At 50.9% G+C, this 24,821-nt stretch overlaps 9 protein-coding genes across 9 annotated transcripts; 4 read left to right on the top strand and 5 right to left on the bottom strand.

The window, feature by feature from the left end:
• Positions 1–296: 296 nt before the first annotated feature.
• On the bottom strand, positions 297–5,679 carry EDD37DRAFT_638180 (glucanotransferase domain of glycogen debranching enzyme-domain-containing protein). Its single transcript, XM_062817084.1, has 2 exons — positions 621–5,679; positions 297–567 (listed from the first exon to the last, which is right to left on the bottom strand). The coding sequence occupies exons 1-2, from the start codon at positions 5,187–5,189 to the stop codon at positions 481–483; spliced, it is 4,656 nt and encodes a 1,551-aa protein (XP_062667355.1). The 5' UTR covers positions 5,190–5,679; the 3' UTR covers positions 297–480.
• A 746-nt stretch (positions 5,680–6,425) lies between these two features.
• EDD37DRAFT_652833 (velvet factor) lies at positions 6,426–7,451 on the bottom strand (the record flags this gene model as incomplete). Its single annotated transcript, XM_062818488.1, has 1 exon — positions 6,426–7,451. One exon carries the CDS (start codon positions 7,449–7,451, stop codon positions 6,426–6,428), a length of 1,026 nt encoding a protein of 341 aa, XP_062667354.1.
• Positions 7,452–9,416: 1,965 nt separating this feature from the next.
• EDD37DRAFT_611984 (uncharacterized protein) lies at positions 9,417–9,989 on the bottom strand (the record flags this gene model as incomplete). Its single annotated transcript, XM_062815323.1, has 3 exons — positions 9,417–9,610; positions 9,683–9,880; positions 9,947–9,989. The coding sequence occupies 3 exons, from the start codon at positions 9,987–9,989 to the stop codon at positions 9,417–9,419; spliced, it is 435 nt and encodes a 144-aa protein (XP_062667353.1).
• A 1,005-nt stretch (positions 9,990–10,994) lies between these two features.
• EDD37DRAFT_659218 (exocyst complex component Sec10-domain-containing protein) lies at positions 10,995–13,813 on the top strand (the record flags this gene model as incomplete). Its single annotated transcript, XM_062819029.1, has 2 exons — positions 10,995–11,103; positions 11,157–13,813. The coding sequence occupies 2 exons, from the start codon at positions 10,995–10,997 to the stop codon at positions 13,811–13,813; spliced, it is 2,766 nt and encodes a 921-aa protein (XP_062667352.1).
• A 2,483-nt stretch (positions 13,814–16,296) lies between these two features.
• On the bottom strand, positions 16,297–17,796 carry EDD37DRAFT_116904 (uncharacterized protein). Its single transcript, XM_062809294.1, has 6 exons — positions 17,591–17,796; positions 16,953–17,467; positions 16,863–16,896; positions 16,686–16,783; positions 16,487–16,567; positions 16,297–16,424 (listed from the first exon to the last, which is right to left on the bottom strand). The coding sequence occupies exons 1-5, from the start codon at positions 17,620–17,622 to the stop codon at positions 16,533–16,535; spliced, it is 714 nt and encodes a 237-aa protein (XP_062667351.1). The 5' UTR covers positions 17,623–17,796; the 3' UTR covers positions 16,297–16,424; positions 16,487–16,532.
• Positions 17,797–19,387: 1,591 nt separating this feature from the next.
• EDD37DRAFT_117274 (uncharacterized protein) lies at positions 19,388–20,681 on the top strand. The gene is made up of 2 exons (XM_062809296.1): positions 19,388–20,106; positions 20,159–20,681. Exons 1-2 carry the CDS (start codon positions 19,577–19,579, stop codon positions 20,481–20,483), a joined length of 855 nt encoding a protein of 284 aa, XP_062667350.1. The 5' UTR covers positions 19,388–19,576; the 3' UTR covers positions 20,484–20,681.
• Positions 20,429–22,051, top strand: EDD37DRAFT_116756 (uncharacterized protein). The gene has a single exon (XM_062809292.1). The coding sequence runs from the start codon at positions 20,718–20,720 to the stop codon at positions 21,747–21,749; it is 1,032 nt and encodes a 343-aa protein (XP_062667349.1). The 5' UTR covers positions 20,429–20,717; the 3' UTR covers positions 21,750–22,051.
• EDD37DRAFT_116755 (CAP domain-containing protein) lies at positions 22,052–23,367 on the top strand. Its single transcript, XM_062809291.1, has one exon. The coding sequence runs from the start codon at positions 22,354–22,356 to the stop codon at positions 23,167–23,169; it is 816 nt and encodes a 271-aa protein (XP_062667348.1). The 5' UTR covers positions 22,052–22,353; the 3' UTR covers positions 23,170–23,367.
• Positions 23,368–24,700, bottom strand: EDD37DRAFT_116754 (uncharacterized protein). Its single transcript, XM_062809290.1, has one exon. The coding sequence runs from the start codon at positions 24,412–24,414 to the stop codon at positions 23,566–23,568; it is 849 nt and encodes a 282-aa protein (XP_062667347.1). The 5' UTR covers positions 24,415–24,700; the 3' UTR covers positions 23,368–23,565.
• Between the last annotated feature and the right edge of the window lie 121 nt (positions 24,701–24,821).

The following is a 24,821-nucleotide window of genomic DNA, read 5'->3' as shown; positions in this document are numbered from 1 at the left end:
GCTGTAACAAGAAGACGGGATGGCAGCAACTGGCTCGGTTTTAGGAACTGTCTGTACAAAAAGAAATACTCTCTCAACGATAATCAGAGGTGTAGCAAGGTGGAATCTGACTCTGTCAATGAAGAGTCACGGTGGAATGACATGGGCAAAAAAGTTTGGCGCGGAGAGTGACTGAGGGAATCCAGTCTGGACTTTTTTTGGTCCCTTGCATGACGCAGGCCGCAAAAAGACACTCGCCGATTGGATCCATATACTGTAGGCACAGTAGGCATTACACCAAAAAAGAAGACGGAAGACATTCGTTACTCGTATCATTATTGATGTCTATTTTCCGGGCCTTCTATAAAAATAATCCTCCTCCTCTATGCCCTGTCTACCAATCCTCGTCACGGACAATTGGTATTCATGCAATGCCCGCCTTTTATAGGATTAACCATCAACAGTCGACCTCACTTCCAGTCTAATCCACATTTTGATGCATCAAGAGCCATTGGTTTCAGTCCCCTCAGAATATCCATCATGGAACAGATCAATCAAACAACCAGCGGACCAGGCTTGAGTCGGTGACTATAAAACACATATTAGTAAGGGAACATACTCTTCAGAGATGGACGACATACCGAATCACCACAGAATGACCCGTCTTTGTTGGTCAATTCTGTCAATCCTTTCCATGGACTGTCCTTGATGGCTTGCTTGCATCCAGCAAGTCGTTGTGTCACTTGTTGGAATGACTCCATCCTCTCCTCTGGTGTCGTACGGCGTTGGAGATCAAACTTCAACAGTGCTCGCAAGAAGAATCCGGTTGGCCACAGCCACTCTGGACCTTGATGATAATTTCTTCCTTTCGACGTGGCAAAGTCGGTCGAGTCCTCCAAGTTGATGTAGTAAGGACGATAATTCAAGTCCGAGGGATCCAGGGTTCTCATGCCTGTCGGACCTCGCAGAATATCATCCGCCATTTTCAACGCGTGCAATGCTCTTTCAGGAGTGAAGAGATCCGGCGCAACAACCATAGCTATCGGAAAGTTGGCTCGGAGTTGATAGTCCTCATACTCCTTGCCAGATCGGTACAGGTCCTTGTAGATACCGCGACGATTGATAATCTTCGGGTCGACATCATCTTCGATATCGTCCTTGGGGTCCACCGGGATCCAATAACATTTTTCAAAGTTTGCCTTGATACGATCTGCCCAGTCAGAAAAGGCGATCCTCTCTCCTTGATCGGTCTCGACGCCTGAGTACTGATAGTGGCCAGCCTTGTGCAGCTCAGATACCCACCGTATAGCACTGTATGAGAGACCTGTGATCTCAACGGCAGCACCATCTCGTGGTGTGCCCGGTACACCCTTGCTGCCAGCTCGTTCACTTTCACCCATCTTGTCCATCCACGTACCACAGTTGTTCTGATTGCCACCAAAGATGATTCCTGTCTTCCAGTCAACGTGTACGTCAATCTGGAATCCTTCGGGCTTCATCTGCATGTCTAAGTCGGGTCCAGCATTGTACTCGCGGAAAGACAGGCCAAAAGCATGCCGCTGAAGGATTTCCTGGATGATATCTTCGACCGTGGATTCTTTCGAATATGCTCGAGGATCGTCATGAGGAAACCAGGTATCGTCATATGGAAGGAATCGGCGAGGAACCTTTTCTTGGAGAATCGACAAACCATCAGGAGCAATCTTGGTGTAGTCTTGGATGTTTTGTAGGAAGAACCACGGAGAGTCTCGAGAGTTGTATCGGGGAGCAGCGCCACTGCTCAGTAGGTTGGGTATCAGACCATGCTTTAACACGCTACCAAAGGCTTTGATGTGCTCCTTGGCTTCATCGAACCGACCGGTGCACAAAAACAGCCCTCGTAATGAGATGAACACATCTCGTCCCCAACATCTTGCCCAGGAGACAGAGAAATGAGGCAAACCAGCAGCAAGTGACGGGACGCTCTTGTTCGGCCACAACGATGCTGATTTGACGTATCCTGTTTGTTGGACGCTGACCATGGCCAAACTTTGGAGAAAGTCTTGACCTTGCCGAATGTTTGGGCTCATCAGCTCGATACCACGCTTGACCGAAGCATTGTACGCGATTTGGATGATGAGTGCAAAGTATCGTGGCAACAGGAAACTTGGGATTTCGCCGACCGCATCGAACCGTTCCTTCAACCACTTGGCTGGCTTGTGCAATTTGGAGTATCCTTCTTGTTTGGATATTCTTTCCAGACGGCCCACGATGAAGTCAAGCGCCCATTGTCCTTGACGTAGATGGTTGCAAAGAGCATGGCCTAGATCGTTCTTTCTCACAATAGGCTCGACCACACTCCACCATCCTTGAAAACCAGCATACACCAGAGGACCGTAGCCAGGGATGTTGTAGACACCATCTCGGCCATCACTGGAATCTCGTTCTTCTGCGTCGCACCGATATAGGGCAAAGTTGAGGTCGGTGAGATCAAGTTCGCCAAAGGCCTCTTCTGTACCACTCGCCAGGAAGGCGTTGAGACCCTGAGAATGTTCCGCTGATGGAACCCAGGTCTCAAAGAGTGCGATGGAACCAGGAGGGAAGAAATCAGCGACTCTGATCACAGTGTCGCCGTTGTTGAAGTCGATAGTCGCACCCTTGATCTTTCTCACCCTGGCCGGCAGACCGACGAGCTCATTAGGGTCCTCTAGTGCGGTTTTCTTCGCAGCATCAGTTTGGTCAACCTCCAACACCCAAGCACCCAACTGGCGTGCTTTAGTACCAGCAAGATGAACGGGACTCAAGCCACCGTTTCCATTACCGGAACCGGGAAATGCCGTGTGGGCTATGAGGAAGTATCCTTTGCGCGAATCTGGGTGCACTCTGTGAAGTGTGATGAGCTCGCCCTCATGATGAAGGAACGTTTCGTCGTAGCCATCCTTGCCCATCATAGTGTGGATCTGATTCATGAGCTTTTTGATACCAGCAATGCCTCCCTCACCAGGACCGACAAGGACTTCACCTTCAGAGCTGGCGGAGGTGTATGATCGTTTCTCGTGCACAATTTCGACCAGCTTAGGATAAATCTCGTCAAAGCCCATGACACTGCCGGTGGCACAAGCGCACATGTTGACCAGGGCGGCCGTCGGTAGTGTGTCTCTGGCATCTCTCTTTTGGGCGGGCATTTCGTTGTCATGAGTGCAATCCATGAAAAGAGCGTGTACGGGGCTTTCACGGATGTGCTTGACGATTTCTTTGGTCTTGGGCCCATTTCCGTTGACCAAGTTACTAACTGGTTTCTTTGAGCGCTGAGGAACATTGACCTCGAAACTTCCAATGGGACGACCGCAGTGTCGATGTACGAGTCTGCTCAGTTCTTGTGTGCTCCATGCTTGCATAGCTTCACGGATTAATGCACTCAGACCGAGTCTTTTGACAAAGACGTAATCCATCTGCTCATTGCCAGTGAACAGTTCTGCAAACACGGCCAGGTTGGGCTGGATCTCTCGTGCTCGATCGAGCAAATACTCGGCCACATGGATTGGAGTCGAGTGACAATTGTCAATCCGGAATGCTGTAAAGTATTTAGCCATCAGCTGGACGTATTTTGTCATGTGCTCCCACAGGAATGAATTGTCTTCGGGGCCTTTGCCGTATCGGAGCTTGACACAGTCGCTCCATGGTATCAGCTCCCGGCGTAGATAAGGCCTCCAGTCCGGACCGGCGTTGTCTTTCATGGCATCAGCAGCCCAGATCCATCCATTGACCGCGAGAGACAACGCGTCGGGGTTGTGTTTGGAAGTCGTCTCATTCTGGGGTAGTCGAGCAAAGTAGGTCTCAAACAAGGGGATATCCTTGGTGATGGGACCTAGTCTCGGACCGTGTTCGTCCAACCTGGTATATTGTATACGGCCTTTGAGCTGGTCCTTGATACTGGCAACATCGGCATCGTACTCGCGGTAAAAAGGTAGGTTGAGCTCATTCAGCCATGCCTTGACCTCTTCTTCGGCGGCCTGAATGTTCGAGTCATCCTCGTAGCGACCGTGCAGAGCCGTCAGCATGGCAGAGCCGATGTCAGGATCGACTTTCCGTGAATATCTACCGTCGATGCGTAAGCCATTCAAAAGACCGTGCTCCTTGAGGAAGGCTGCTTTGTTGTAGAGAGACCACGACTTGAGAGAGTCAAGACCTCCACCAATAGCGTTTTCAAACCCTCCTCGCGGCACCTTTGTGGAACCTCTCTTCCACGCGTCGAGCACAGCTTGAGCGTCAGTCCTGACATCGCATGCAAAGTATTCCCACAGACGAATCTTGTCAATGACATGTGGCTGGATGCCTGCAATGATGTGGTCAAGATCACTAGGAGTCTTGAGTTCAGTGGGAAGACCGAGAGACTCGAGCTGCTCGCCGTAATTGATGAGGGCGTTGTCGAGGGCCAAAGCTGATTCCAGCCAGGGAGCAGTCTCGACGTTGTAACCGGCTTCTGGATGTTCTTCTAGCCATTTGCTGTTGTTGGCTGTGTGGTTGAATACAACATCAGTGAGCCCTAATAGATCGTGCTCATCCTCCATGGACTTGATCATGCGAGCCACATCTTTCTCTCCACCAGGGAACAGCTGTTCGTCAAAGGCTAGTTGATCGTAGAGACTGTAAGGTGAATTGGACTCACCCCTCTGCTGTAGAGGTGTGAAGTGCACCATGTTGTAACCCCTCGCACTGATGCCTTTCAAGTGTTTATTCCAGTCATGTGGATATTTCCCCATAAACTTGGACACAACTGAGAAGATGCCCAAGGCATCCAGAGGTAGGCTGGAGCCGGCCAAGGACAATCTGGGCTCAATATCGACATAGTAGGTTTGCGTCCGAGTAGGTTGGGGCGGTTCGGCAGAAGAGAGGGCGAAGTCTGGCAGAGGAGTATAGGTGGTGTAGAAGGAGAATGCTCCGGCACAGGTGATTGGGATATCGATCGCCAAAGTTCGATTGAAGTCTGGATGCAGCTTGTACTCGCGGAAATGATTCCGATCAAAGGAATGACCAGGTTCAGGTATATTGACCCAGAGGCTGCCTTCTCGACATATTGAGCTTGCACCTTCAATGGCAAATCTTAACAGGTACGCAGGCTCGGTAGGTGCAGGCAAGTAGATGTACTCATTGGGTACATCTGGAGCACCGGAGTCGGTGAGCGGAAGGAGGTAGACCTGACGAGTACTCTGATGAGTCTTGGGAGCCATCTTGGTGGCCGGAGAAGGACTGGAAAGATTTTGTTGATCTATATCGAGTGCTGGCTATTGCATTGGCTGCAGCGTGGACTCGCTGTGGAAGAACGAGCAAGAATCGAGGAGGTCAAAGGAGAGACTTGAAAGGATAGAATTAGAGAATGCAAGCGATACAAATGAAAGACTTGCTGTGCTCAGCTCAACTCAGCTCAGGTATCTGGTGAGGTCTAAGAGGTGTTGATGGTGTCGATGTTGAAATGGAAGAGTGGTGAAGGGAATGAGAACATCACCACCAGAAGAAGCAACGTGCGACTGCAGTGGGTGGGGCTTATACAGCAGGAGCAAGTCCGCAGCGCAACAAGGCAGGAAGCGCAGTCTGGGACGGAAAAAGATGGGAAACAGTGATTGAGGTAGGAAAAAAGTTGGGCAAGTGTCAGGCCGGTTCCTGCATTCCGCTTTCCAAGTATCAAGATGCTTTCAACGAATAGCGGGGGTGATAAGAGCATTAGCTTGCAGCGTGGGTTTCGGCAGCAAGCGGCTCTAAGTTAGGGAAGCCTTATTAGTACTACTGTACCCATGCCTTAGGTACCTTAGAGTATAGTGCACGTTTCCCTGGAGCTTTTACCCATCCGTCGTCAGTGGCTGCTCGACTATGTAAAGCATGGAGACCGATCTAAGAATCCAAATCTCCCCCACCGAACTGACCGCCAGTGACATGTTCGGTGAAAGCATTGGCCATGCGGAACGTCTGTCACAATCCAGCTACAGCAGTATGCATCTGGTCAGACTCGATAGTTGCGCCGTCCAATATCCTGCACGGCCTGAAAGCATTGCTAGTGACTGATCCAAAGAAGAGTCGGTCGCATTGGTAAAGACTCTTCCTTTGTCCTTGCTCCGTCATCAATCATGTCATGAGTAAGTTCATCTAGTCCTCTGGTATAATGATGGCGGTTATTGAGGAAGTTGTGGGTTCTATCAGGCGCACATGGAGGCTTGATAGAATTCAAGCAATCCGTGTAGTAGGATTCTACTCTCATTCAGGAGAAGTGGCACCCTCTGACAAGACTACATCGACGATATCATGATTCGATGTCCGGCAGGTTCGCGATTGAGCCAGACTATGCGGTGGAACTGACGGCCTCCATCGTGTCAAGACTAGCGCATCATTATAGTGTGTGTGAAAGGTTCCGGAATCACAACAGAGAACAGTTTCTATTTGAGCTACAGACTTCGAGTCGAATAACGCTATTGCTATTCGTCGTCTTCGTTTTCGTCCTCTCCATCTCCATCTTCATCTCCTTCACCACCAGCTTTTCTCTTCTTGCCGTCAGGCCTTCTGATAGGTATCTTGATTCCCTGAGCGGCGAACGCCTGGCTCAATTGGGTGGTCTCCATTACCCCCGGAAATTTTTTGGCACTAAAAACTTTGAACGGCTTGCTGAAGGACGCAGCGAGACAGGGTGCTTCATTGAATAGCGGGCGGTTTGTGGCGATCTCCTTGTTGACACTGTCATTCATGATTAATTCGGCCAGGTTGATGAGGCTGAATTTCAACCGAAACCAACCCTCAGTTCTGACACTGAGATCCTGCAGGACGAACCAGATTCCAGGCTCCCCTTGATAATCCAGTTTGACGGCATTAGCCGCCGCACTTCCAATCAGGTTTCTGGCGACCGAGCCCTCTCTGGTCACGTCTTGTGAAGAACGAGGCATGGGTTGATTGACAAGGGCGTGAGTCGTGCTCGCCATCGGATAGCCGGCTTGGTTGGTAAGGGCGTGAGTCATGCTCGCCATCGGATAGCCGGCATGGTCGGTAAGGCCGTGAGTCGTGCTCGCCATCGGATAGGCGGCTTGGTGGGTAAGGGCGGGAGTCGTGCTCACCATCGGATAGGATGCTATCACAACCGAGGAGATGTTTGGCGATGTCTGTGATGGATGCTTGACGCAGTTGTCTTCTCGTGTACCCTCGAGATTCCAGAGGTCCACATGCAAGATGAGCTTTGAAATGTCCGCAATCTTAGTATAGTCAATCTCCTGCTCCGTCTCCCGGTCCCTGATGATCAATCTGATACATGGTGGTGGTGAGATGGGACGACGGTCCTTGTCACCAAAACCGCACATACGTGCCCGAACGGGTTGCTGGACCACCTCTAAGGACCAAGTCAAGTCCCCCCATATCCGCGTTGAGGGGGGCGGCGTTGGTAGGGTGTAGTTGGAGAGGTCGTTTTCATTTTCGCTGCTCTGAGGACTCGCCTTTGCAGGACTGTCTGTATTCATATTGTGTGAACGGTGATTTTGGATGTGTGGTGACTGAATGGAAAGAGATGGCCGGGAAGACTGATAGTTATCTTGGTGTGCGTGATACATAATTTCGAAATTGAAGGCCGGATGAATGAAGAGTAATGTAGTCCCAAGAACAGGCGATGGCGACCCAAAATCTTCTCTTTTTCAGTCGCTCTTTCTTCCGGGAGCGATCCTCAACAACATCCAGCAGAACGGTCCTTCAGTAACCGTAAGTAGCGCCCAACTTTATATCAAAGTGGCCAACCAATCTGCACGGTACCGAACGTCGACCACGAAGTTCTGACAAACTGTATGAAGACCTGAAGACCCAACCCCACATAGCACAAATGTTCCTCCCTTCGATGAGTCAAGTGCTTGAAGCAGTATCTGGTTGACCTTGCGCCAGCATTCGGGCCACGGGAAAAGACAAACAGAGTTGCGCTACCCTTGAATGTGACACAAGAATGCGCCGGAGAAAAAATCTCTACAGGTTGGTACACGATGCAAGACTTGTTGTTACGCAAGGTGACAACAAAGCCAGATGATAGGAATCGTCCTGGGGTGGTCGTTGGTGATTTCGAAAGATCGGAAGTGACAGACGGGATGAGTGACAAGTTTGACAACCAGACCCTCTTTTAAGGCTAGAATACGGCAGATTTGGTGAATGTTGGAGTATCCAGGATCATGGATAGAAACTGATCGAGGTTGTCCTGATGAGGCAGCGGAATTCAAGAGCGCCGGCCAGGAGGAAGAGAGAGGTTGAATCAGACAGATGTTACAAGGCTGGGGTTGGTGGTGACTTTGATGCAGATCCCGGTACAGCCAATGATGGCATCGCGGAACGATGGTGGACCTATAGGGCGAGATGTGCCTTGGGTCGATGTTTCCGTTATGGCTGGACACAGCAATGATAAAAGAAGTCCAACGATTGCTGGAGTGGGCGGATGATACTCTGCCCAAAAGAGTTTTCGGCTAGCTACTGGTATTATTGGACGGGGGAAGTCAAAGACTGACTTTCTATGGGGATCAACTAAGCCTCTTCTGCGGGCTGAATGGTCGCCTGCTGGCCACCGTGCCACTAGCTGTTTTTCGCTTCTGCCACAGATGACATGCTTATCGCATTATTGTTCTTTAGGGCCATGCTTAACTGCGATCTACGTACAACGGCGGGCTGTCAACCATACAGGCGACATTCAAAAAACCCTCGTATACCTTACCTTTTTGTTTCCATCAAATCACTGATATCGTCCCTCGAGGTTGTCGTTTGTCGGTCATCGATCGCTTCGAAATGATGACGGCTGTGCCCCGTTATCATGCAAGGCTACCTTCTTTTGTCTCTCTTTGACCCTGCCTATCACCAATCATTCTCTGTTTATGTATCTGCCAGACGCTGCAAGACCCCGCTTGTGGGCTGAGAGTCTCGCAGATTCATATACATAAGAAGTCCCGGAACGTCCTTGTTTCCCTCTGACTGCTTCATGGGTCTTTGTGGTGGCGTCCCTGCTCCATGGTCGACGTGTAATAAGAGCCGAACACGAGCCGTTCGCGGCGCTTGCGATACAGCCAACAGTACTCCGTATAGGTACCTAGGTACACACTCACGCGTTATTGGGACGTTACTTCAGATACTTTATAAGAGACCTGACGCCAACACTACTCGGTCCTTGAATAACCGTATATGCCTTTTTGGGTTGGTCTCGGCCCCTGGTTAGGGGTCGACGGCGTCGATCTCTCAGTCGCCTGCGTGCTCAACGCCTGCCACCTCTACCCGCATCACGACTCGGTAGAGCTTCCATGGTCTTTCGGTCGACACGTGCTTGAGTTCAGCTGTTATGAGAATTTACGCCGTAATGTCGATGATCGCATCGCTAATACCTGGCAGGCCTGCCGATTCATGACTAAGAACTCCAAACGCCGCTCACAGCAACAGGCACATCCCTGCGCCCTTCCTTGATGGACCTATTTATCTTCCCCAATAGGCTTGCTCGTCAAATTCTCCTTGGCTTTACCCTTAGCCTTGTCTGCCAGTGCTCGGATGCCGCTACGCTCCATGGAACCGTCCCGCTGAAATGATTCTCTTCGCACTTTCTCGTTGTACTCGCGCGCCTGTCTCTGTTCCTCCTCGCTTGGAGTGTAGAGATTTCCACCACCACCTATTCAAACCCAGTCAGTACAACCCTTTTGCCTTTGCACATCAGAGATCGTTGATTGTTGAGGACTCGTACCTCTACCAGTGTGATGTGTTCCCTCAGGCAGAATGATCCCGGGAACATCCACATCTTGAGCTCGTCGGGCTTCGTCCGGATTGTCATTCTTGGCCATATTGCCGGTTCCGCCCCTTCCTGTGGTGTATATGTGGGTTTTCAAGGTAGGCGTGGTCTGGGTGCCTGGGATAGGAGAACGATCTCTGGTGGTGACATTGCCTAGACGACGAGGCGCATTAGAGGTATTGTTCCAACTGCGGCACAACCTGGGGCGCTTCCACTCACCGGCACCACCTCGCCCATACGAGATTGGCCTTGACTCAGGCATGTTTTGAAATGGATGTGTCCTGTTGGAAGTCCGGCGACTGCGAGTACAGTAAGAGCCCTCAGCGGGTATTCGCCGAATGGCGCAACTTTGGTATGGGCTCCGGGATTGTTTTCCTGTTAGGATCTAGAGGTCAACACGCTGAATGGATGGGAATCAGATGAACAGAAGGACATGAGTCAAGCACAACGCAAAGAGACCATATGGGCGGAATCCCAGAACGGAAGGGAAACCCTGGCGCGTGTGGCATGATTTTCAATGATCTGCTCGTCTATTATCGAACTGGGTTGCATCATTTTTGACCTCAAGCTTTGACAGTCACACGTGCGGAGTGAAAAATTGGCGACGTTTGGACTCGTTGGTTGATGCGCAGTCAAATAGCGAAACTCAGACGTAACAGAAACGAGCCTCATTAGAGGGACAAGAAATGCCCAGCCTTAGCCTCTTAGCCTTTCTAGCAGCCAACAAGGCTTGATGACGAGTTCAGTCCAGGCGGCGGAGACGTCCGTTGCCTTGCTCTGGCAGCACGAAAAAGGGATACTATCGCAATACTCTTCTTGAGAACCCTGAGAACTGATCTGATACCGGGGATTGAGGAGATCTTGTACTGGATCTGGATCTGACTGCGGGACAGCAGCCAAAAGGTGTCTTCTACCCCAGATCTGCAATGAAGGGCGAGACGCACGGCGTCCATCTCCGCTAGGCCACGGGAAACAGTCTAAAAGGTACCGGTAGGCATGAAATGCAAATGACTCGCTAGCACAGCCTAAAGCGGCATGCGCTCGAGGTTCCTCGTGACCGCCGCAGCACCAGAACCCGACTTGCCGACACTTTCGTGTCCACGGACAGATTTGTCCACGTCTTGCTGCTAAGATGGTCGGAGGTACCTAGTCGACTATCCCTTGTAAACAGGCGATGAACGCCTTGCCTATCAGCAGGTGTTGCCCAAGCGACCTGACCCTGAGAGACCAAAAATGAGATATCGAAGCTACCTACACTCTGCCCATCATGTCAAGAGTAAAGAGGCCAATAGCCTCGGGCAAGCCTTTGCGGAGAGATCCCCTGGCTTCTCTGAAATTGGCAGATATGCTCATATCAAAACCAACTCTTCCTGCAGGTGAGATGCGCCCCGAGATTTAGGGTGCTGACAGGGTCGCTGAGTGGTTCTAGAGATTCTGACTGCAGTGGTTGACTACCTTGATGTACCCGATCTACTTCGCTTCGCGCGGACCTCACGTCGCATGCACGATATGGTCTATGATGACGCAAGATGGGTTTACCGACTGAGGAAGATGGACTGTTGGAATGAAGCAGATGCAAGGAAAAGGAAAGAGCCTGGCAAAACACCCATAACTCCTGGTGGAAGACCGAGCAGGATAGAACCAAATCTGGTGAACGGCAAGGGTAGACCAGAAGTGCTATTCGACGTTGACTCTTCTCCTGTCGTGCAACGACGGCATTCGAGTCTGCTTTCACCGCTTCGTCCACGGCAGGCAGCTGCTGATGGTTTCGATGTGGCTGAACTGGCAACTCCACGGGCACTGATATCCCCGGGGCTACCGGTCGATCCTGCAGAAGCACTGTCGGTGTTTCAACGGGTCAAGTCAGTAAGGGGCCAGGCTAGGCAAGAGTATGGCAGGATTTACAGACTTCTTGCGCCGTACTATATTGATTTGTACTCCGCATCACAGCCCATGGGAAGTCGCATTTTCAAGGACTTTTCTGTACCGGAGCAACAGGCGCAACTTTTGGCAAACGTACGGACTTTCTCCGCAAGCGACTTCTCACCAGAGTCGGGAAGCCGAGCCCGGCGGATCATGGAAACCGTGGAGCGATTTGATACTGCAGCCTTGCTGGAATTTCGACAAGGATACGAGTATAAAGACATTCGGGGTCAAATGCGGCAGTACGCACGTGTCATGCATATACTGAATGGTGGCAAGAGTGGCGTGGACCTATTCTTGCATGACAACAAGCTCATCAATCAGAAGGCTGCGCTAGGAAGTGTGTCCGATTGTATCGACTATTCTCTAGGTCATGGAGAACTGTCCCTTGAGAAGGTGAATGCCTACTTCGGGAGACTGGGAGATGCTCTCAGCCAGGAAAATAGCATCGTTGAAGCTGTATTTCCAAACGCTAGGGAAGTATCCCTATTACTGCTCGAGGAGGTAGCAAAGGAGATCCTTGCGCCATTTCTGTCACATCTGTTTGAGGACGCGCAGACACGAAGTACGTCAACATACCTTCGAATCATATCTGGAACATTCGCAGCAACGAGTCAATTCATAGAGGATTCTGCTCTGGAAGGCGCGGAAGAGTCCACCGTAGCGCGACGTAATGCGATTCTCGCTCAGATATACGGACAGCATCTGGAGAAATACCTGACAGAGGAATTGGCCTTCTTCCGACAAAAAGCAGATGCGGAAGTCGAAAGGTGGGACCGAGCATTATCGGAACAAGCAGCTTCTACTGAAAGCTATCTCATGTCCAACGTCAATCGCCAAGCTGACAAGAAGGATTTCATGTCAACTTTCAAGCAAGTTCTTATGATGCCCGTCAATATCCTTCCGAGCTTCTCCGGTGCATCTAGCGTCAAGCCAGCCGCCAAAACCCATATCGATGGTGTTGCCACTGTCTCATCCAGACCAAGTACGCCGAATCCATCCGCAATACGCGCGGTTACTCCTTCGTTTACGCCCGAAGCACCAACCAACGAACTCGCCGCCAAAGCAGCCATCATGAATACCAAACTCGAAAACATCCGGTCTCTGTTTTCCATTGAGATAGCACTCAATCTTGTTCACGCCGCAAAGTCGTCGCTCGAACGTGCCGCGCAATTCACTAGGCTTGCAGGCGAGCCAGGAGAGTCGGCACGTAAGCAATGTTCGGCTATCTTTGTTCTCCTGCTTCATTCCGTGGGCGTACGGCACGTTAAAGCTGGGTTTGACAAAGCTATCAATCATCTGTCAAACTATAATCCTCGTGACACAAACTCCAATTCCGACACCGATACAGTCCAGGTTGCTCCACTTGTAACGTTCCTGGAATTAGTCAATGTCGGTGACCTTATTCAGCAAATGCTGGACGTCTTCTACGAATCCGAGCTCGTCCGACTGGGAATTTCGAAACGCGACGACTTTCTCGATGTCAACATCAAGGAGAAGCGCAAGTTTGAAGCCATGCTCGATGAGCGTGTAGCCGCCGGTTTGGGTAAGGGCATCGACGCGCTAATGGATGAGGCCGAATACATCTGTGCGACCACTCAATTGCCTACGGATTTCTATCCCGAACTTGCCCATGCCGACGCCACGAACGGAACCAAACCCGGTGCCAATGCCATGGTCATGGACTTCTCAGGCCAGCCCACCACGACAGCTTCGCGCGTGATCGCTCTCGTTTCGCATCATACAGGCATGCTGACAGGCGCGACGGAGAAGACGCTCCTCGACGTGTTCACGGCGGAAGTTGGCCTACGCTTGTTCTCTGTCTTGACGAAACATATCAAGCGGCAGCGTATCTCGACGCTCGGTGCGCTAGCGTTGCTTTCTGACCTAACGGCGTACGCGAATTTCGTGGCGCAATTCAAGAACAACGATCTAATCAGCTACTATACCGCCTTGAGGGAGGTCGCACAGATCTATCTGATTGGTGGTGAGAGTGAGCGCGACGTTGCGGAGATGGCGACCATTATTTCGGACGCCGAGAGGTACAAGGGCGTGTTCACGGTGGAAGAGGTGGTTGAATTTGCTGAACGGCGGAGTGACTGGTTGCTCGTCAAAGGTCGCGTCGAGGGTAAAGTGAAAGGCGATGGATGCGTGGTAATGTAGGCGACGCTGACTAGAAAGCAAGGAGGCACAACCTCTGCTGGAGACTACAGAAGCCTCCGAGTTATACTCCCTGAACGAGACGAGTTGTCATTCCCGCGTTCAGTTCGGTCCATCTAGTGAACACGAAGGTCTTGAAAAGCGTTGGACTATGTCTGAGGCCTCAGCGTCTTTATCTTAGAGTCACACAAAGATTTCGCCGGCGTTGGATGCGTGACTCTGAGTCGTGAACGCCAGCAGAAGAAATTACAAGCCCTTGGCTCGAGCAACCGGAGTCTATACGATTACAGGGACGGTACAGTAACCGTACTGTAATGGAACTAAGGTAATAGACGGAAGACGGAAGTTGACTGACGAAAAGTCGTTAATCGGAAGCCTTTGATTGGTGCCAAAGAAACACATCGTTCAGATGACCGAGACCGACGCATCCGGACCAGGAGGATCGTTCTACCTAAACGTCTCCCCTCCGGAGTCCTTCTCCTTCTCCTTCTCCTTCATGCGTGGTTGATCATGATGGGAGACGGACTGCTTGGCGACCAGACCTGCGTCATCAGAGTGATGGTGTCCACAGTGTCCGAGCGAAGCACGACTTTACCCCGAATGTCCGCAGTAAAGAAACCCAAACCCGGTCGGTACAAGCCAATCATACCGTTCCCTTCTTATGCAGGACGCTCATGGTTCGGATGAAGGGACATCTCCACCCAGACTGTTCCTGCGGATGCGCGTGCACCGACGCCAACCAGGTAGATGTCTTTGGCAGCATTTGGAAAAGGCCATCGGGGCTTGGTCGAGGGTTCTGACCACGGCCATTATCGCATGACACTTCTCGTGGGCTTCGGGAGGTGCACAGCTGGCCCAGTACAATGCGTGCAGGCCTCAAAGCATTTCACGCCAAAGTCTATACCTTGAGCCATCCGACTAGTATAAGAGAGAGCGACAATCCTTACATCAACCTTCCTGGCGCACATATCTAGCTCTTGAACTCACGTGGCCAGTAATGAATTACTCTGATGTGAACACAGATTATATGTCGTCCTTCATGGACTTTGGTGTAAGTGTATGCTCAACAAGCAAGTATCATGACACTTTGCTAAGTGTACGCTGATAGTCTTACGATGAGAGTCAACTCCCACCATTCCACAACGAAGATGGCTTGCAGGCATCGACGAGTCTTGGTGCCTGGCCTGGTCAGTTGGGACCAACCTCCGACTTTCCGATGGCTTCGATCTTCGAACCTTTCAACCAGGGCTCGTTCATCGATCAGCTCCAAGACACTGATCTGGTCGACTTTGGTCAACGTTCCCACCGTGCATCTCCATGGCACATCCCGCCATACATATGTGAACAAGCCATCCCAACGTGCCAAGAGTTGGACATCTGGTGGCCATTCAAAACCATGTTCCTTCTTCCTCGACCGAACCGTCAAACTCGATTTGCCATTTTTCTGGTCGTCTGTCGCTCCGCCAAATGCACCATGGCATGATTGTGTAAAACAAAACCGCAAGGCCATAGCGGGACCCCGCAGAGGCATCAAGCCCAATGAAGTAAATGTGCCCCTGCAAGACTGTCTTCGTGGCCAGCTCGACACCCACCAGCCACCCAAGAGCCAACCCCCCAATGAGGATGGAACTAAGGTACCCGGGCCCGTCTTCTTCCTCCGGTTTCAACCGATCAATAGTGACTCTTGCCGATTGCCAGATGATGAACAGCATGAGAGGTAACTCAAGCAGCTCAGCGTAGTATAGGGCGCCAAGTGCCGGTTTTGAAAATGACGCTCTCACTGATCCGAATAGCGCTCCACAAGTGAACACTAGGACGAAGTAAAAGGCTGAGAGTCGAAAGCTTGAGCAATGAAGTGAAATGGTCTCATCGTGTTGGTGTGTGTTTGATATAATTTATTACTGCTAACGAGAACAATGTCAGTCGTAGGGAGGTGCGGGACACTTATATCTCTGAAAGCTGAATGCATCACGTTGTGATGGTGTGATACTCTGGTCTTGAACACCAAAACCTTGCAGCCTCGGAGTCTTCTCATTCAGGCACATGGCAGAGCGAAATGAAATCTCCCGAAGCCTGTATCGAGCCTCATTGGATACAATGATCACGACATATCCTTTGACATTGACCAAAAGTCTCTCAAACTCCAGAGGGTTCAAAAAGTCGATAAGCACTTGTTTAGAGTCTGTACCAATCGCCTCGACCCTAGATAAATTGTCTTTGATGTTAATGACTCGAGTGTTCTCGTCACGAGACCATATCACTTCACTAGACCTCAACTTCACTTCACTCGATCTCAATAATTCAGCCTTCATATACCAAACTCCCTCAAATTTGCTCAACAATTAAGGTGAAAGACTTCTTGGGACCATATCTTCAGTATCTGGCTCAGCACGACTCGTCACTAAGCTCATAGCAGGGCACCGAGACAAATTCCAGGATAAATCTTGTTTCTACTCAGGTACAGACTAAGTGTCTGGCTCTGGTAACGACCTGTGAATGAAGTTTATACGAGGCACTGGGATCCGGAGTAACATCTCTAGACTGGTCTGCATCTCTTCCAGTATCTGAACCATCTCACGTAACGTGGGCAAGAAATGCCGGCTGAATTCTTCGGCTTAAACAGGGTAGCTTGCAGGTGTTCAGAGAGAGGTGTCACGCAAGGAGTCTGAAACCTACAATTGTATAACCAAAATAAACCAAATAGGTTTCCTCGTCTCAATCCTCACAGGTTGAATGAGTTTTTGCTCTTTTTGCGGACTGCATTCGAATATTCGTGGTATCAGTGTGGTGCGTGGTAGGCGGTGATATTCACTCCCTCACGTGCACACGCACTCTGCTTGAAGGTGTGGTAGGGCCAGTTTTCCTTAGGGCGTACCAGACTTTCGTGGACTTGATGCCCCATCGCCTTTCCACAAGGAGAGCACAGCCGCATAATTGACTCTCAGGATAGTTGAAGTCAACAGCGTCGTTTCACTCCAGTGACGAATGGTCAGGATGGATCGAAAAGGGTCGCCATCTGCGTCAAACCCCACCAGATTCTCGAAGTCCATACCTTCGCAATGTCAGATATGTGGTGCCAGGGTATGGTAGGTCTTCTCCTCTAGCAAGTTCTTGGAGTGGACAACATGTTGATCATCTTCATTGTCCTCGATGCTTGAAAAACTGCAAGTATCATCATCATCATCGCCGACATCGCTTCCATCGTCCAGGAAGAAATCGTCATCGTCATCGTCCTCCTCCCCCTCCTCGTCAGAATCTTCATCAAGGACCTGTTGCTCGAAGACTTTCAAATTGCGATCTTTTGGCGACTGGTCTTCTTGCTCATTCGGGCGGGATTGTGAAGGCGCGGTCAGAAAATCTTCAAACGAATGGTCTGGTGCTCCGGTGCCGGGTATCCTGCCCTCCTCGATGTCGTATTCAACATTCGTATTAGGTAATAGAATGTCATCCGGCTCAGCCATATACTTCGCGACTTCCTGGTAGACGGAACAATGCCCGATCAGTTTCTTGAAGTCGATATCGGGCAGGCTCGACTCGTGCTGTATTTTCCAGCTGGATAGCCAGGACAGTTTGAATGCCATATCATCCATTGTGGGACACCTGGGGATAGTGGTTGGTCCCGATGGCAGAATGGTCGAGCAAGTCATCAGTCTTGGTCTGAACAGTAAGCATATGTAAGAGAGGCTTTCGATTAGGTCATATGGATCGGTTTTGACATTCTCAACTGACGAGCACGACAGCCTGTGACTGTTTCAAGTATCCCATCCATCTTCGCTATACCTTACGGTAGAACAAGCTCGAAGCAAAGGCATATTCGGCGCACACGACACTTCGCATGACAATCTTGTGAGAACGGACGTCAAGCGTAAGAAGCACTTGGCCACGCGTTCCTAGTAACTACAAGAAGGGAGAAACTCGTCCTCTAGTAAGTGGCCTGACCAAAGCACATGCGAGGCACATGCTTGTCATATGGAAACCATGACGTGCTTTTAGTGTCTGGATCCTGCTTGCTTTTGATTTGCTAGTCTCATGTTACTATCGTTGTATGTGGTAGTATTGCATTAGCGCACCGAGTTTTGACGACGAGGGTTCGTCTGCGACGTCTGGGGAAGGTTGTGGATTTCTTCCCGCGGTTTCCGTCTTGCTGGAGTCTCTCACCAATCAGACGCAGTTCTGTTTACGGGTAATGAATCCATGAGACATATCAACGAACTTCGTAACATGTTTTGGTCTGACAGACAAGGCATACTTCGCCCAGACATTACAACCACACAGCATTCCTTGAACCCTTGCCTGAAGTATCTCTGCTGGGGGACGGAAATCTTTCCGAAGGTCATGCATAGATACATGGGAGTACCATGGATCTTGCAAACAACCAACCACGCTTTCGTCCGAGCAGCTCCAGAATGGTCGACCGGGCTTGCGGACAATGTATGCCAAGTTCTTCACCATCATCCCCTGGTTGCTAATTCTCTCCTGACAAGCGCCTGATTGTACGCTTATGTAAATATGGTCTGACATTTACAAAAGCATCGAGCAAACAGGGCATCTATGTATGGCTCCTTCGGGTCTGATATCCGAGGACACTGGCATGTTCTACTACATCTCGTCGGCAACGTCACTTCTGTTTCAATGAAGAAGAGCTTCGTCGCGGGTAGGCTTCCACAGATCGCGCTCTTCTTATCCTGTTCCATTTCTCGATTGTTCCAATGTCAGGGCAGACGCTGTTTCTCTGAGGTATCATGAACTCACGTCATTGAGTTGCACCATACTTGGTCGGGCATTTGTTCAGATCGAGTGGTTGCAGCGCATTTTCAGTTGGAGAATAGGCCTGGAACTGGTCGCCAAGCCATTTGGAGAGACCTTCTACAGTGTACTTAGGCTGGTCGGGTATACTTCGTCCTCCCTGGAAGATCCGGAGAATCACTCATGGGAGCACAATGTGACATCTCAAACGAACAAGAACAAGCGAATGTTCAGAAGTGGGTGATGTGTCTCAGGCTGTGCGTCCATAACCATGCAGTCCTGACGACCTTCGGCACGGGAGAGAAAGACAGCGCTTGCGCCACTTCAGCGGGCCCCAATCTCAGACCCCGTCACGGCCGAGTTGGGGACTTCGATCATGCCGGTCCGTACGACCATTGTTTCACCCTGTACGACGAACTAGCTGACCACAACAGACGCTTTGCGCATTCCTCTCCATCGTTTCGTTACCCACACCATCGATGGACTGCTGAGCAGGGTTTTACGTGGATGATTCAGAACCTTCCCGAAGTACCCGACAGTTGTTATCCAACAATGCTAATACTATACAACGAGTCTATAACAGCCCTTCAAGTCGAAGCCACATTTTCAGCCTCATGGTTGTACTTGCATCAGCCAGCCTAAAGCCCTTGGGTCGACTCCAAAACTGACCTAGCGCATGCAACACAATGGTTGGCCTGATGACCTGGATTCCTGCACGATGTCGTTCGCAACGCTTGCTTCAGCCTGATTTGTTGTCCAGGCAAGGGTCCGGGCTACACAAGCCTCACTGCCCGACTTCTGTGCATCTAGGTACTGATGACGAGAACCAATGGTCTCAATGGAGCGAGGATCAGCCTGCAGCGACGTCTCGGTGGCAAACAATAATACCGTCACATATCAACGTTCTGAAAGGAGGTTTTCTCACATCAGTACCCAGACCACGCCTATTGACTGTGACTGCGACCCGAAACTGTGCCAACTCAATAGGCAAAAGCAGTCCTTCACAGTCCCGCTTGCAAAATGGCAGCTCAATACGTGCCAGTATTCTCTCATGATGAACACCATCAGGCTGCGGGCATAAATGAAGTGGAGATTCAGCGCAAGAATCAGCGGCTCTCCGGTACCCAGCTGTCGTCCTTGCACATCGACGACGACGAGAGAAACTTGACTTCGTCTCAGACTGTCGACGGAACTTCCACGCCTCCGAAGGAATCTTTGGCGAGCATACTTCACGATCACTGGCTCTGGGAGTTGGCGTCACTCTTTCTGAGTACTGCGGCTCTTGCAGCAGTGGTTGTGTTGCTTATCTATTGGGGTGGGAAACCGCTATTCCAATGGTCAAGCTCTATATCATTGAATACCTTCGTGTCTACATTGGGAACCGCACACAAATCTGGGCTGGCCTTGTTCATTGGAGCTTGCCTTGGCCAACAAAAGTGGAACTGGTTTCACCAACACACCGATCGCCTTGAAGTTCTGGAAACCTTCGCTGAAGCTAGTCGAGGTCCATGGGGGAGCACAAAGCTCATCTACCAACTACTTCCTCGCTGGTGCGTTACCTTGCCTATTGCTGTTTGCGTTTGAGTCTGAATGTCAGCGCAGGAACTTGTCTCACTTGGCCTGTTTAGTCCTTTTGATAAGCCTCACTTTCGACGCCTTTCTCCAAGCCACTATTTCTCTCCATGGGTCCATGGATCGCAGTACAGACATATACAGCATTCCAATGATCGGGCGAAGCACGAATGCTGCTGTCGGGAGCTTGCTAATCATTCCAGGCTCTCCGGAGGCGGTATATCCCGAAGGGAACAGTTCAGGGCCCGACTATGATGGCTTCACCACGTATCCCAGCTTGGGCTTAGTCAGTGCAATATTCAATGGACTGGATGACTCCTCTGCGGCGCAGCAGGACAGGGTAGGCTCCTCCTGAAAGACAGGTAACTGTACTTGGCCAGTATTTGCATCTGCTGCAATTTGTGGCACTTGCAACGACGTTTCGAAGTACATTTCCAAGGAACGTGTATACGGCTATCCCTCAAGTCAACCTCAGCTCCCTAATGTGGTCGCTAATGAAAGCTATACAAGCTTCGACTTACCTTACTGCAGCATCAAGAATGCTGACGGCGGATATCTCCCGGACTCCTCAGCTGACCCATCCCCAGTTATGAAGTCCATACTCACCGTCAATGTCACAACGGACTATCTGGAATCCCTGACCTTTAGCGATGCGAACACCACTTTCCTCATATTTATCATGATGAAAGCAGACCCAAATTATATCAATGGAAGTGCTGCCTGGGAAGAGTCCACCCCATCGGCCACTGAATGCGGACTTTCTATGTGTGTCAATGCCTATAATTCCACCATCCAGAGTGGCAGTCTGATCGAAGAAAAGGTTGCTTCCTGGCAGAACAGAGAGTCCGATTCATGGCTGCTGACCGATGGCTACGGGAAGAAATATGAGTGGTGGGACGAGACATATCCCTCATTCAGCGACTGCTACAATTTGTTCAGGAGCGACTTACAACTTTCGATACCTCCCACGGACTCGGCGCGGGGGTTGGGGATAGACACCGGCGAGCGCTTCAACATTACTCAAGGCACCATTGCGAGTATTCAAGACTGGATTGTGACCTGGGGGTTCGGCGTCGTAGACTCACTCTGCGATTTTGGGACGCCCGCCCTCATCGCCTACCCCACGAATGCGGAAAGCGCCCATCCCCTTGCAGAAGTTCTCTACAATTCCGCAAACCTGAACGGTACCTTTGCGGGTCTTTCCAGCAGCCTCACGAACTACATACGCGACAGTTCTACCACCAAAGTCCAGGGCGACACGCAACAATATGTCATCAAATTCAAAGTCCGGTGGGCCTTTCTCACAGTCCCTGCTCTCCACATTCTGGGGGGCATCACCTATGTCCTAGCAATCGTCTGGCAGACGAAGAATTCTGGACTCCCGGTTTGGAAAACCCGTGTCATCCCGTCTCTCGCCTTTGGCTTGAATGCTGCGGCGCAAGATCAATTGCGATCCGGACTGGGAGATCTCGACCTTGCAAGTCATTCCATCAGACGCAAAATGATGATAACTTTCGACACCACAGGGGATCGACCGCAACTTCGCTTGAGCGAATCACTAGGGCACGATGAAGAATCTGTCAAAAAGCATCTCAATTGGATCAGGCGCAAGGTAAATTGAAGACGTTCACAGCATGACATAACTATCGCACCTACTGCATGAGGCAACAAATGTTGACGTCTAGTCAAAGTCTGGGGCTGCGGCGAGGTTGAGGTTAGTTTTCTCCACCAGCTATTAATACCTGATACCCCGGCCTTGCAATTAAGCTCTCCCGGCTCCGGGCGGCTATACTTAATGCTTCCTAAGTGTCAGGGAACTCGCCGGCGCCAACGAATCGCGTGGTTCCGGGCTTGCGCAAAGTGACGTCGCATTCTGACCCCAAATAATCAAGACGATCAAGTCCAAGCGCAGGTCGCCTTGCTCGTCAATCTGACTCGTTCCTTCGCCTCAGCCTCAACCTTTCTCGATTCTTCCTCATGTCGTTGCCTTCTGTCTCTTGATATCTTGAACATTGTTGCGCTCAAATCCCTCGTCACGTCTCTCGTTAGCCAATAGTCTTGATCTACATTCTTCCTTGATCGCGTCAAAACATCGAACCAAGGGCACCAGAACAAAAGACCGCAAGAGAAAGACCTACGCGTATACTTTGGATCACACCATACCATGGCATTATAGAGGTACGGGGAAAGAGCAGGAAGACCCAGACTAAAGCAGGCCAGCCACCATGCTCCTACACCCCTTCTGTCTCCTCGCCATATCATATCTCTCGATCTTACCAGTCTGCTCCCAATCGATTTCGACCACCGTGGTGGTCGCTACAACGGTCACCAGCTACTACACTGCGGCGGCAGCCACGGCACCTCTATCCCCTCAATACACAGATTCCCTTGACTTCCGCACCTCGATCCTTAACTCCACCAACTTCTACCGCTACGAACACTCTGCATCGTACATATATTGGAACACAAGTCTTGCACAGTACGCGCAATCATACTCAGAAAAGTGTGTGTGGGAGCACTCCCACGGTCCCTACGGTGAGAACCTCGCCCGCGGATATGCCAACGTGACCGAGGCTGTGGAAGCCTGGGGTAACGAACGTTCGATGTATGATTTCAACAGCACCGATCCGACTGGGTTTACCGAGGCGACGGGCCACTTCACACAATTGGTGTGGAAGAGCACACAAGCCACAGGATGCGGCTGGACGAATTGCAATGGCAAGAATGGCCTGGAAGGCGTCTTCCTGATCTGCGAGTACTACCCGCCCGGGAACATCGTGGGAGACAACAACAGTTACTTCAAAAGCAACATCTCTCCGCAGAAGAGCGGCGGGGAATCCGGGTTCAATGAAGAGGCTGCCACGCAGGGTGCAACGGGCGGAGTTCCTTCTTCCACCACGGCAAGTTCTCCTAGTGCCAGCGCCACGAGCTCGGGTGGTGAATCGGTGGGCAATCCGAACCTCGAAGTCGGTGTGAGCAGAGTCTTTGCCACGATCTGCGTGACTGTCGCGGCGGTGTTGTTTGGCTGGGGCATGTCATGAGCATCACTCATGTCTAAACGAGACTACGATTTCCTTAATATGTTTGAAACGAGCGTCAATCTTGGTTGATGTCCCAAATATGGTTGACAAAGTTATATTTATGGTGAGGACGATGATACAACGGAGGAAGATGTTCACGCGAACCACTATCATAGCATCAGAAGCGATGGGCATAGCATGGCAGACGTCTGGGTCGATTACATTTTGATGTTAATATGATACAAGAAAGTGATTTGTTGCAATGTCAATAAACACCACGCTATGAAAATCCCGACTCTAGTAATCTACAAGGAACATTTGCGCGGCGCAATAGTGGACCAAGCACGTTGATCTTCGCCAGTGTCATCGTAACACCAAACACATCAGGCGTGAACGCACTCGGACGCTGCATACGGTTCACGAAGAGGCCACCTCCTTTCCCAATCGCCTCAGTGCGACGTTATCCAAGATCGTCCCCTCTCCATGCACGCCCTCGCCCTCATACCGGTTCCTGCTATCGAGCGCCATATCAACAAGCACCCTCCCCAACTCCTCCGTAGGCGAGTGCCACCCCTGACTACCAACCCACCGAATCGGCGCAATCAGCGCAGGCAAATACACGCGCTGTGCAGCGCTACGCTTTTCCCTCAACACCCCATGCCACAACCAAGGCTGATTCCGCCCGTCCACGGCCGCTGGCCGGACGCTAAACGCGCTCAATTTACCCGCAAAGTCAGGCTGTGCCGCGAGTTTGAGCAGCGCCGTCTCCGTCTCGCCCTTGACGCGCCCAAAGATCGGCGTGAAGCGTCCTGGCGTCTGTGTCGCGCCCATGCCTGACACATAGACGAATCGGAACTTGGATTTACCAGTAGCTTGCTTTGCATCGCTGTCGGCGTCCGGCAGGGGCAGGTCAGAGAAAGCCCTCGCCGCGCTCAAAGTGTAGTCTCTCGTGATCCGGACGTATTCATCCTTCGAGACGTCGTTTTGACTCACGCCAAGAGCCCAGATACATGCTTCAGCACCCTTAAGTTTGTCGAGAACTTCCGGAGAATACGTGTTGAAGTCCTGGTGCGGAATGACTTCTATCTGTGTGGTTCTGTTGGCGCGAGGCGTGCCCTCAGGTGGTGTGTTGGCGAGTAAGGGGATCGACGAATTGCGCGAGAGAATGCTCAGGCGCGTGATGGTGGTGTTGGGTAGGGACAAGATGTGTGAGAGTACGGATGAGCCGACTAGGCCGGTGGCGCCGGTCAAGATGAGATGGACCATCCTTCTACAATCTCAGACTCCCTCCCTTGGTGTCTGTAGGGAGTGGAAGTGGGTTTAGTGTAGTTGGACCTTAACACAGTATATGATCGAAGCTCAATAATTCAAGGGGCTGGAGAAGATATATCGTTCTGGCAAACATGAGTACCCCACATATCTTCAAATTGGTTGCTTTGCCCAGTCGCACAATGTGAGCAACAAATTCGTCCGAACCCGGATGGAGGGCTGTACTCTGCTGACACCATGCGCCAATGGGTGTAAGTCAACATTGATCGACGAGGCTGGTCACGATGATTGCGGAGATATTGACGTGACATTTCCAGAGACACGGAGTTTAGATAGCCCAATTCAGCTGTTGAGATAAGTTATCATGCAAGTTGCTGACACGAGTGGGGCAATTGGACCTTGGC

The sequence above is a fragment of the Exophiala viscosa genome (genome assembly GCF_022695815.1).
Source record: "Exophiala viscosa unplaced genomic scaffold EDD37scaffold_10, whole genome shotgun sequence".
NCBI classification, from domain to species: Eukaryota; Fungi; Ascomycota; class Eurotiomycetes; order Chaetothyriales; family Herpotrichiellaceae; genus Exophiala; species Exophiala viscosa.
Note: the sequence above shows the minus strand (reverse complement) of the source record. Positions and strands in the feature narration are given on the sequence as shown.